General features: G+C 31.5%; 1 protein-coding gene across 1 annotated transcript in view; it reads right to left on the bottom strand.

Moving 5' to 3' along the window:
* Positions 1–13,793, bottom strand: part of erc2 (ELKS/RAB6-interacting/CAST family member 2) — a 76,318-nt gene that overhangs the window by 30,988 nt on the left and 31,537 nt on the right. Inside the window, exons 2-6 of the mRNA XM_073826071.1 lie at positions 13,169–13,195; positions 8,247–8,684; positions 7,264–7,338; positions 3,371–3,526; positions 158–325 (exon numbers count right to left, since the gene is read on the bottom strand). Of these exons, the coding sequence (XP_073682172.1) occupies positions 158–325; positions 3,371–3,526; positions 7,264–7,338; positions 8,247–8,684; positions 13,169–13,195 (864 nt within the window). The remainder of the gene's footprint in view (positions 1–157; positions 326–3,370; positions 3,527–7,263; positions 7,339–8,246; positions 8,685–13,168; positions 13,196–13,793) is intronic.

The following is a 13,793-nucleotide window of genomic DNA, read 5'->3' as shown; positions in this document are numbered from 1 at the left end:
ATATTTATATATATATATATATATATATATATATATATATATATATATATATATATATTTAATTAAATTGAATTAGATGATTTACAATAACACACACACAATGGAATTCTATGGAACAAGGTGTTGCACCAAGGTGAATGTAAAAATGTTTTTTAACCTCTGTTTGTAGGATGGCAGCGCGTTGCTCTTTGGCAGTGAGGGACTCTTTGAGCACTTCAATATGCTGTTTGCAGTCTGAATTCTGGTTATTCAGAGTTTCCAGTTTTGTTTGCAGAGCTAAAAGCTCTGACTCTTTTTTCGAGAGCTCCTGCTTGAGCTGGTCAATCTGAAAGAGAATGAAAAAAGACACAGAGAAAGAACATTTTCTGTTATTTATAAGACAGGGAAATCATTTAGCACATAAAATGTTACAAAACATCAGTGTATGTAGACAGAAAATATCTTTAACAAATCATGTCATAAGATGTGTTAATCAGCTATGTTTACTGAGTATAGGAGTTTTCCTCTGTACATCTGTACTCTCCTCACATAAAAGATAGATTTCAGAAAGCAATCCCCATTTAATATACATCAGCCATATCAATTATTGATGAGTTCTATAAATATCACAACAAAACCCCCAGCTTATCCAAGAGGATGTTAGATACAGCAAAGACATGACTCATAATAATACACACGCACAAAAATCTAACCAATGAGATTTTAAAAGAAACAAGCTTGAAAATGATAGAACCGTTAATTGGATGCTGCAAATCAAACAAACCAATCAGAACTCAGGATCAGATTATTATTAGACATCAGTGTTAAAGAATGAAGTCAGAATTCCAATTTGCATTTTTTAAAATTAGTATGTAACAAAACATTGTACATTGATATTATTGTATTTATTGATATAAATTAAGAAATACAATTTATTTAAATTCTAAATATAATTAATTTATTCATACAATTAGCTCGTATTTTTATGTTTTTGGTTTTCTTTATAATTGTATTTTTATTTTTAGTAATTCTGTTGTGTTTTTTTAAATATTTCCATTTACATTTAATTTACATTTTAGAATGTTTTTGGTTATTTTTTTAAGTTGAATTTTTCCATCCAATATTTGTATTTTATTTTATTTAACTTTCACTTGAATTACAAAAGAATGTATATATATTTTTTTTTCAAAAGTACATATGCATGCTTTTTTTTAGCTAATTTTTTTGGCTTGTTTGGCCACAACCTCTTATGCAATGTATTGTTTCGAGACGATTCTAGACGCAATGCGTGGTAGACTTATTGGCACATGGGAGCTGTGATTCAGCCAAAGTTTGGGAGGGAAGAAATTCTAATAAACCTGCAGCAGACATACTTAAGTGTTTTGACAGGAAACACTGTCAGCACAGCGGTGAGAAATATTTACACAGATCCTACAGACTCTATTTTAATACTGCTGCTTCTAGCATTACTCAGCAAACCTATCATTACAATTCCACAAGACATCCGCAAGGATGTTCTCTGCCACTTCCCTGACACTTGAAACCCTTCACCGCACTTAAACATTGGTGAAATAGACATATTTATTTATTTAAACAAAGCTCAACGTAATATTTCATCTAAGAATGGACTGACAGCGAAATTGTGTGCAGATCTTTTTTAATGTTAAGCGATCACAGATATTATAGCTGAACTGGCAAATCTGTACTGTTTTATCTGCTTTCAAAGTGAACCTGAAACAGCATTCCCAACCCATTTCCTTTCGTTAATATGAAACATGATATTTAAAGTGAAAAAAAATCTAGGGTGGGACTTATGTGCAAAGTGTCACCATAGCAGACAATTACAGGGGAGGGATTGAACGGGACAGTCGTTTTAGTGACAAAGCACATTTTTACATTTACATTTACATTTGGAATAAGAAAAAATCTTTGGAAATATTCACAAACAAAATCAGGAATGTTTATTAAGAAGTAAGTATGGTTAACATTCATGTTCATATGTGACCATGGACCACAAAACCAGTCATAAGGGTCAAGGAGATTTATACATCATCTGAAAAGCTGAATAAATAAGCTTTGTTAGGATAGAACAATATTTGCATGAGATACAACTATTTGAAAATCTGGAATCTGAGGGTGTAAAAAAAAACGAAAAAATTGAGAAAATCGCCTTTTAAATTATGTCAAAAATTAAGTTTTGATATATTTGTGGTAGAAAGTTCACAAAATATCTTCATCAAACATGATCTTTGTGGTCCAGGGTCACATATGATGTAAAAATCACAAGCTTCAAGCAAAATCAGTTGCCAAAATATATATACCCAGGCTGCTAGCAAAAATAAAAAATTATTGTTCCATGAAAATACTATGTAAATTTCCTACCATAAAAATATCAAAACCTAATTTTTGATTAGTAATATTCATTGCTATGAACTTCATTTGGACAACTTAAAGGCGATTTTCTCAGTATTTTAATTTTTTGCACCCTCAGATTCCAGATTTCAAATAGTTGTATCTCAACCCAATATTGTCCTATCCTAACATGCCTAACATACTTCAATGGAAAGCTAATTTATGCAACTTTCAGATAAAGTATAAATCTCAATTTCGAAAAATTCACACTTATGACTGGTTTTGTGGTCCCCAGTTACATACATTCAGGCTGCCAGCTATAATTAAATGAACTGTTCACCCCCCCCCCACCCCCCACCCCCCCCAAAAATTGTCAATATTTACTTAAATCTTGACTTAAATTTCTGTCTGTTTGTCTAGAAGTTCCAGACTATTTTTTTTCTATTTGGAGCTTGACAGTTGTGGTCAGTCAAAACTTTGGTGTCATCCTACTTGTAAATTCAACAAATGAAATTAAATGTAATAAAACAGTACACTGGTTTACAGCTACATTAGAGTATCCTGTTAAAAAACACCATATGTGACCCTGAACCACAAAACCAGTCTTAGGCAGCATTGGTATATTTGTAGCAATAGCCAAAAATACATTGTATGGGTCAAAATTAGTATTATATTATTTTAAAGATCATGTTCCATAAATTTCATACCATAAATATATATAAAAACCTAATTTTTGATCAGTAATATGCATTGCTATGAACTTTTGCACATCTTCAAAGGCGATTTTCTCAGTATTTTAATTTTATTTTTAATTTGCACCCTCAGATTGCAGATTTCCAGATCCTAACATACCATACATCAGTGGAAAGCTAATTTACTCAACTTTCAGATGAAGTATAATTCTCAATTTCGACTGGTTTTGTGGTCCAGGGTTACATATATAACTAATATTATCAGATATATGATGCATTTCACTTTTTAAGTTACAGAAGTGTCTATGGCTGTTTATAGTTTTCAACTCCCAGAGGAAAAAGTTTACCTTGGACTTCATGAACTTGGAGTGGTTTTTGTAGACCTCCATCTGTTTGATCTCCTCCTCTCGATCCTCTGTGTTCAGCAATCCATTCGCCTTTAACATCTGTATCTCATCCTCCAGGTCGCGAATGTTGCGTTCCAGGGATGCGATTTTGGTGTCCTGGATAAACAATTTAGTGGAAAAATTAGCAACGCTGTGCTCCATCATCTTAAGTTAGTATGACAACTTTGATGCGATTCTACGGATCGAAGCATGCCAAACTCAATTCCCAACAGGCGGGATCAAGACAAGAGGAAGACAGGGATATGCGAAACTCTAACGTCTTGCAGCATCGCCAGTGAGGAGCTGCAGTACTGCTGCATAGCCAAAGCGGAATCTGTCTCTCTCATGCTAATGGATCAGCATGTAATCACCATTTGGTAGTACTGAGCACACATCCAGCCCGGGCGGAGAGACGCTCTGGGAAAGCGAGCTGCGCGTGGTGCCTCTTTGGACTGCGAGACCGAGAGTTGCAGCGTTGCAGCTCCTTCGGCTTTTTAAATAAATAATACAACGTCTTTGGCATTAGCTATGGTCCATCTCCCATTCAGACATAAGAGAACGTTTGCCGTTCCTTCTCACATGCTCTCTTCTGTAACCCGCCCTTCCTTTCCGCACTCTCTCTCCCTCTCTCTCACTCTTGCTCACTCTCCTGTCTTTTTGTTTTCACAGACATCAATAGGTAGCATTTTCACACGAGGCTTTTGAAAAACCAACATCCCATTTTGCACATACTGTACACAGAGTTGATTCCTTAGGCAAAAAGCGAGGCTTATCGTCAATATTTTAAAGCCTAAATCCAATGTAACATTATACCTTGTGGCTCTGTGAAAGATAATATCCATCTTCAGAGCATAAGCAAACAGATCACATTGCTCTCTTTTCTGTCATCCTCTCCCACGCCTGCATTCGTGCTCTCTATGTTGTAAACAACTCCACCTGTTCCCATGGCACCAGAATCAGCATCCCTGCTCAGCCAATAGGGCGAGAGAACACTACCGGTGATGCTAAAGGTTAAAAGAGCAATGGAAACCAGTACAGGTGGAGCGGCTTTTGTGTTTTGTTTGTTTCGAGGAAATTGCATAAATCAATTTAGCAAAGTTGCACTTTGAATAAGAGTCTATCAGTGTGCTTTTCGGGTCACATGGATGCAGCGGTGAACTCTGGGTAGTATTTAGCTCCAATCAGAGTGGACTCGAGGGGTGTGTGCGTGCCTCGCATGAGGTCATGCTTTATTTTTAGAGCGGTGTGTAATGCTTCTGCTGGCAGGAGTTGCTCTGCCTGTGAGCGCACAAACCCACTTACTGTTTCATTCAGCCATTAAGCAGCATGCTGCAGTGGCTTTGCCATCAGACATTTCTATCATCATTCTGGACCAAGTTCTGTTTGCTTTTTCTGTCTATTGTTCTTCCTGAGCAGCCAGAGTGTGCTAAATATAACTATACTGTCTAAAGATCATTTTTCAAATATTATTAAAATAGCTAAAAGGTAATTTGTTCCTGTGATGGCAAACATACATTATTCCAGTCTTCAGTGCCACCTTCAGTGATTCTTCAGAAATCATTCTAATATTCTGATTTGCCACTTTAGAAGCATTTCTTTTTATTTGGAATGCAGAAAATAGTTGTTATGCTTAATATTTTTGGAAGCTGTGATTCTTTTTGATGAATAGAAAATTTAAAGTAACTTTTAAAGTAGTTTATTTGAAATATTTTTTATAACATACATACTGTCACTTTTGATCAATTTAAAGGAAACCCCAAATATTCAGACTTGTATGCTTAATGTAATGTAAATGATGTCTCTTACTAAAATATGTAGTAGAAAACCTATGAAAGATTTACGTAATTTAAAAAATCCTCATAATTTTATACATATTTTAGACTGTAGCTTTGCCGTTATTTTGATAGCTTAAATGGTTGCACTCAGTGAGCCAATGGTGCTACCTGTTGCTATTTTTATCGCAACACAACTCTGAATACAAAACTCGGAAAATAAAATACTGATACGATGCCACATTGTGCAACTTGTGGTTGTAAATTTCAGTCGAAAAGCAACAAGAAAAGCAATGTCCGCAGTGTTGCTTTGAGATGCACAAATTTTCCGCTCAGACTTTATTTGGAACTATTTTTAAATGCGAAACAGAAAAAAATGACAACTGTCTAAAATGCAACTCACTCAATATTAACTTGATTCACACAGTGAATGCTTTTGGATGTTTTCAATTATGACTATCATAGACAATAAAGTCTTCACTGCTTTCCCAGCGATAAGAAGAGGAGAATAAAACTTTCTAAAGACCTGCATTTTTGTTCTCTCTACTTTGAGCTACTGAAAAAGCTTACAAGCGGCAGAGACAAGAAATGCTAGATGCCATCCTGGCAAGAAGTAAACATGTTGACGCTTGTCATAATGGGGTGTTTAGACTCCTTGTGGGGAAAAATTGATGGTACAGAATTTGGTAAAAGCCTTTGCTTATCTAGGGATGCACAATATTGAATTTCTGCCGATATCCGATATGCCAATATTTTTTAACTCATTTTGGCTGATACAGATATATTTTTTCTTTTGTTTGGAAACAACACCAAGTCTTTCCTATGCAAAAAATATAAGCAAAATATTTTTAATTTTGGTTAGTTTTTAACAAGATCTTATTTGTTAGAATTAAGAAAGACAATAATAAAGTTATTTTATAAGGACAGTACATTGACGCTTTGAAAATAACTATAAATAACTATTTATCAATTGCTGCATTTTTTTTTCAGAAAGATGAAGTGGCAACCCTAACATTTTATTTTAATATTTTACATTTGTAGATGTCTAAAGCAAAAGAGTTCTTCTTAGAATCTTTTAGAGTTCATAATATATAACATTATACACATATATATTAAATAGTAGCCACCAAGTGCTACCATTTGACGTAATTGAAATAATGGCTCCCCCATAGTCCAAAATATGCCCAAAACAATCCGGTTTTTTTTTAAATAACAAATGTTTTTCTACTACATATTTCAGTAAGAGACATTATTTATGTTATATTAAGCCATGCAAGTCTTAAAGGGTTACTCCACCCCAAAATGAAAATGTTGTCATTAATTACCGTTTTGTCATTAAACCCGTAAAAGCTTTGTTCATCTTCAGAACACAATTTAAGATATTTTGGATAAAAACCAGGAGCTTTTTACGAAGCGACGATAATACTTTTTGTATGCAAAGAAAATAAAAATAACAACTTTATTTATCAATTACCAATTATTTATCGTCTCATTTGCATCTCCATCACCATAGTGCCATTTTGGAGAATATCTGCTGTTCTCTGTCAGCCGCAACACACAGATTTGTTTTCTACATTTATTTACGCTTTGATTCAAAGGAAAACAGTATATCCGTGTGATGCAGCTGACAGAGAACAGTGTATGCTGTTTGTGTCCAGGGAATACTTTCCAAAATTGCACTGTGGTGATGTGAAGGAGACAAATTGTTAAATAAAGTTGTTGTTTTTGTTTTCATTGCGTACAAAAAGTATTCTCGTAGCTTGGTAAAATTATGGTTGAACCACTGATGGCAGATGGAATATTTTGACAGCGTCTTTCATACTTTTCTGGGCCTTGACAGTGCTATTTACTTGGCAGTCAATAGGACAGTCAAAAAGCTCCTGGTTTTCATCCAAAATATCTTAAATTGTGTTCTGAAGACTTTGGAACGACATAGTAAGTGATTAATGACAACATTTTCATTTTGGGATGGAGTAACCCTTAAATACCCGGGGTTAACTTTAATGCACAAAAAGTATTAATTTCTTAAAAGAAATCTTACTGGACCCAAACTAATAAATAGTTGCATCCACAGATGTTTACCTTCATCTCTATGATAGTCTGAAGAGCTTTAGTTTTTCCAGGGTCTGGGTGCAGCTGGTTTCTCCGATGAAGCTCCTGAGAAAAAACAAAGATTATTAATGACAAACACATAACACAAATTACAGTGTAGAAAAAATGTTTTCCTGTTTATAAAATCTTTATTTTTTACTTGTCATAGTTTAAGGTTAAAATCCATTACTTAGCCCTAACTCTATCCGTAACCCGAAACCAACCAAAAATGTCAAAGAGCAATCATTATTTAACGAGAACTGCAATCCAGAAACATGTCTTACTTCTAAAAATAAAAGATCTTTTTCACTCTTTGACATTTGTATTGTTTGATTTTATCCTCTTTGAGCTCATAGTGAATTATGTGCACTATCTGTGTGGTTGCAACAGCGCTGGCATGGATCTCCTCACATTTTTCTCCTGGGTTTAGATGACTCACAGACCATATGCTGTTATTGTCTTAGTCGCATCTGACTATCTATCTGACTACTACGATGGCAAACCACTTAACCTCAGATTGCTTCATAGAGACTATCCCTGAATATTTCTCTGCTTTCAAAATCTGCTTTGAAAGTGTTCATGAATACACTTAATTTTGCAATTCCATTTGGTGATCGAGCAGAATTTCAAAACTTTAAAGCAATAGTTCAATCAAAAATGAAACTTCTGTCATCATTTACTCTTTTTTAGTTCTCAAGTTTTTCAAAAACTGTATGAATTTCTTTCAGCTGTTGAACACAAAAGATATGTTGGTACATAAACATTTGATGGTAGTCATTGAATTCTTTATAACATTTTCTTTTCTGTTTAACAGAAATAATAAACTCATACAGATTTTGAACAAGTCAGTAAATGATGACAGCATGTACATTTTTGGGTGAACTGTTCCTTTAAGTTTACTTCAGTTACGAAAGTCCACATGCATGGTCTAAAATCTACTTTCAACCCCAAAAGGTTTGAGTAGAACCTGATACCTCTCTCAGATGGATGTTTTCCTTCTCCTTCTGGTCTAATATCACCTCCAGGTGGCCCAGTTGAGCTTCAGCTTCTGCTATACGCCTGGCTCGCTCTTGCTCTTCCTCATCTGATGCTCTTCCTGAGGCTGGGGGAAGCCCTTTACTCTGCAGCATCTCCAACAGCTTCTTTATGGACTCGTCTCTGGCTCCAAGCGTCTGCTTCTGCGTCTCAATCCTCAGCTCCATCTCTTCCAGCGTCTTCCTCAAGAGAAAGAGCTCTTTGGCCTGACGGTCATGCTCGGCTTGAAGCCGACGGAAGTTCTCTTCGGTCAGCTCGATGGTGGTGAAGTGTTCGCCGGCGTTGGCCCGTGACCCACTCTCCTGCTGGAGAAGATGGTTGAGGTCGCGTTGGGTTCTTAACTCATCTTGCAGGGCCTGGATGGTCAGCTGGAGGTGCTGGAGAAGGAAACAAAAGCAGACATGAGCATAACAGAGTTTGGGGTCTTCATTTAAACAATAATTAGAAGGTATTATCAACCAGACCCATTCAGAACATGTTTTAAAGATTAGAAATATCAGGTTAGATTTGGAAAAAAGGTTATATAGACATCACTGTGATGTTTAAACATATTGCGCTGTGTCCTAACCAAATGTGAGGCAGCAAGTTTTAGCATCAAGCTATTTTTCTGTCGTTTAAGAAAGTTAAAAAGCGAACTAAACTCAACTATTGAAAACTGTTTTAGGTAATTGAAATAAACCTTTTATAAAATGAAATAAAATACGTTTTTTTATTAAAAATGTGATTTAAAAATAAAAATGAGAAATGTTGCCTTGGCAACTAAAATAAATAATTTGAAGTTGAAGTACTAAAATTATAAAAGAAAAGAAAAAAACAGATAAATAAACCGGGCAAAAGCACATACATTTCTAAAACTTCACATAAAAATGATTAAAAATTGTTTTATGTAATTAAAATAAACCTGTCATACCATGAAATATAAATGTTAGATTAAAAATTTAAAAAACAAAAATTAGAAATGTTGCCTTAGCAACTGAAATAAATATTTTTATTTGAAGTACAAAAATTACTAAAACTTAAAAAAATAATAAAATTACTAAAACTTCACATAGAAATGAATTAAATAAAAATAAAATGATAAATGTTGCCTTTTCAGCTGTAATAAATAAGTTTAAGCATAAGTCCTAAAATAATTTTAAGTTAAAGTACTAAAATTACTGGCAACCGAATTAAATCATTTTAAGTTAAAGTATTAAAAATTACTAAGACTAAAATAAAATAAGAAATAAAATAAAAACTAAAATAAAATAAAAAAATAAACTAATAAACAGGGCAAATGCACATAAAAAACACTAAAACTTTTTATTTTTATTTAATTAAAATAAACCTCTTATAAAATTTTGTTAATTAAAAAGCTGAACTTAAAAAAAGAGAGAACTATTGCCTTTTTTAAAATATAAATGTTAGATTATAAATTCGAACTTGAAAAAATGAAAATGAAAAATGTTGCCTTGGCAAATTAAATAAATAATTTTAAGTTGACTCACTAAAATGACTAAAACTAAACCTGAAATTTAAAATAATAATAATAAACAGCAAAAGCACAGAACAAAATTACTAAAACTTCTCATAAAACTATTAAAAATTGTTTTAGGAAACTGAATATAAAATTATAAAATGATTATATAAAATATTTAAAGTTATAAAATGAAATACAAATGTTTGATTAAAAATTTTAACTTAAAAAATAGAAATATTGCCTTGGCAACTGAAATAAATAATTTTAAGTTCAAATATTAAAATGACTAAAACTAAAACTGAAATAAAAAAAAATTTAAAAATTATGAACGGGGCAAAAGTCCATAACAAAATTACTAAAACTTCACATCAAACTATAATTTTTTTGGTAATTTAAATATTTCTTAATAATATCAAGTATAAATGTTAGATTCAATTAGAAATGTTGCCTTTTCAGCTGTAATAAATATGTTTAAGCTTAAGTACTAAAATTACCAAAACTAAATTTGATTTAAATTTGAAGAATGGAAAATTTTGGACTAATGAGATTTGACTGTGGGCGGGGCTAGAATTGATAGACTATAGCATTTGCTGCGTCACCTGGTTTGAGTATAGATTAAATCTTAACTGGTTCACATCTGTGTTCATAAGCAATATCTGGATATATATCTTAGTAAAGGAATCCAAAAGAAGGATACAGCCACAGTGAGGTCTATTCTAGGAGAAGAAGCAGGAAAGGATAAGGTTTCTCTTGAGGAAACACTAACTAATATCTGCTTAAATAAGGTTAATGACAAAAAACTGTGCTAGAAATAGTCACAAGATAATGGGGTTTTGGGGTCTATGTGGCACATGTGGCGCCTTCAGCAGAATGAGAGAATATTTGGGCCCAGAACTGGATCAGATAATCCACATTTGTATCAGGAAATTTAGACAGAAGAACCAGTTCAGTCGAGGATCACAGGCATGCTTTTGGTTTGGATTTTAGGAAAGAATTAGCTATTTAAGGCCTGGCTACCCCGCCTTAGCTTATCTTGAAGGAACATGAATATGGAGCAGATAAGGGAAACTGTTCCTTATTGAGGTTATCCTTATATGAAGATCTGATCCATTTAAAGTGATAAATAAAATTGCAATGGTCTCAGATCAGCAGCTAGGGATGCACTGATAATGAAATCTATGAAGTCAATTCAATTCACCCTTTTAAGTTATTGTTAATTAAAATGTAAAATAATAAAACTATTAAAAATTATTTTAGTTGACTAAAATAAAACTTAAATCAAAATATAAATATTAGATTAAAAAAAATTAATGAAAATTAGAAATGTTGCTTTGGCAACAAAATGAAATAAAATATGTTTAAGAACTAAAATTGCTAAAAACTAAAATTTAAATAAATAAATAAATATTTCTTAAACAAACTGATATAAAAACAGAAGGCAAAAAACAATATTACTAAAGCAAAAAAAATAAAAATAAAATAATAATAATAATAATAATAAAAAAATAAATGCCTGATGCATCTGAAGCTTCAGTTTATAAATACACGTACATTCTTATCATGTGACATAAGTCACATAAAATTATTGTAAAATTATGCATCACAGAAAATGGTAATTGAAATCTGGCAGAAATTTAGAAATAAAAAGGGTTTCAAAAATGGTTTCAATTAAAATACCTATTAATAAACTAAACTAAACAAACAAAAAAAATACAATAAATTAAAATAATTAATAAAATTTAATAAAATTTAATAAAAATAATTTTAATAAAAAATAAAATTTAATTAAATATAATCCAATAAAATAATTATACCATTGCATTTTTTTAGGTAATTGAAATAAAACTTAAATCAAAATAAAATTAAAATATTAGATTAAAAAATTAAATGAAAATAGAAATGGTGTCTTGGCAACAAAATTAAATAAAATATGTTTAAGAACTAAAATGACTAAAACTAATATTTTAAATAAATAAATAAATATCACTTAAACAAATAAAAAAATTGAAGGCAACAAACAATATTACTAAAACTTAAAAATAATAAGAATAAATAAAATAAATGCCTGATGCATCTGAAGCTTTAATTTATAAATACATGCACATTATTATCATGTGACATAAATCACATAAAAATATTGTAAAATTATGCACCACAGAAAATGGTAATTATAATCTGGCAGAAATTTAGAAAAAAAAAAAAAGGTAATGGTTTATACCTATTAATAAACTAAAAAAAATAATAATAAAATAAAATAATTAATAGAATAAAATTAAATTAAATTCAATTCAATTCACTTAAAAATAATATAAACAAAATTAAACATTAAATCTTCAATTAAAAATTGAAATCTGGCAGAAATTTAGAAATAAAAACTAAACGTTTCAATTAAAATACCAAACTAAAAAAATGTAAATTAAATAATTCATACAATTAAATTAAATTAAATTGAAAATTATATAAAATGAAATTAAATTTTAAAACAAATCTGCGGATAATATCTGCTTCTGTCTACTGCTATGTTGTTATTGTTAAATAATTAAAATTTAAAATAATTAAACCATTAATTTTTTTTAGGTAATTAAAATTAGAAATGTTGTTTTGGCAACAAAATGAAATAAAATAGTTTAAGAACTAAAATTACTAAAACCTTAATAAATAAATATTTCTTAAACAAACTGAAAAATAAAGGCAAGTAACAATATTACTAAAACTTAAAAGAAAACTGAAATTTAAAAAAAAATAAAGGCTTGAAGCTTCCGAAGCTTCAATTTATAAATACATGTACATCCTTATTAGTGCAAATGCAATCAAAATGCTCATTAATAAACTAAACTAAAACTAAAATAAATGAAATTTTAAAAAAATGCTAAAAATAATAATTCAATTCAATTCAATTAATAAAAGTAATTTTAGCTAATTAAAATAACACTTAAATCAAAATGTAAATATTACATAAAAAAATTCTATGAAAATTACAAGTTATTTTAAATCATGTTTAAGAAACAAAATTACTCAAACTTAAATAAATGAATATATAAATAAATAAATATTTTAAAAAATGAAAATTAAATGAAATCAATTCAATTACCTACTAATAAACTAAACTAAAATTGAATTAAATTAAATTAAAAAAATAATAAAATTAAATTAAAAATCGAATCTGCTGATAATATCTGCTTCTGATATTGGACTAATAAGATCAACACAACTAAAAATCCCAATATTGGCTAACTCTGAATATGGTCACCATTATTGTGCATCCCTAGAAGATAAGAACAACACTCAAAGAAACCTATGAGATCTGAATCCAGGGATCAGTTTCAGGGTACAGTGTGGTTTTGTTTAAAGATCAGAGAGCATGTTCTGCGCACGCTAGTGATGGCGAACATGACAACAAACCTTTGTCCTCCTGGCGTCCATCAGGTGCTGCATGATTGTGGAGTGCAACAAAACAGAAACAATGAAAGACAGCAGAGTGAGTGCAGAAGGAGATGGAATAAGCAATGACACAAAAACAAACTGATAGCATTATTCAAAGGATTCAATTACAAAGAATAATGAGGCATTTTACATTCGGGACACTGTATACAAACACATTGTTAATGGAAAAACCATAACAGAATGGAAAATACGATTAAAGACCAGAGGAAGTCATAAAGCTAATGTGAATGAGCATTCTGGAAAGACGTCAGATATTAAACAGGATAAATGCGCTGGGATTTATGCGTGTCGTGGCATTGTAATGCCTGGGTTCGACCAGCAGAGGGAAGGGAAGTGCTGTTTCAGACACACCGGAGTGAACTGTGAGCTGGCTTGTGCCAGCCTGCCTTAGTTCCAGATCAACGGGCACTCAGTCTTATGTAAGAAATGCTGTTTTGGGCTGGTACACTTCTGCCATTATACATTCTCCTCACACAGAGACAAACACACTCATAGAGGGCTCATGCAAAGGTTTTTTTTTTTTTTTTTGACAATGCATACATGAGGCATATATCTTATTGGCTGAGAGGAGTGCGATATTCTA

The sequence above is a fragment of the Garra rufa genome, chromosome 20 (assembly GCF_049309525.1).
Source record: "Garra rufa chromosome 20, GarRuf1.0, whole genome shotgun sequence".
Classification (NCBI taxonomy): Eukaryota; Metazoa; Chordata; class Actinopteri; order Cypriniformes; family Cyprinidae; genus Garra; species Garra rufa.
This window is presented reverse-complemented; position numbering and strand designations above follow the sequence as displayed.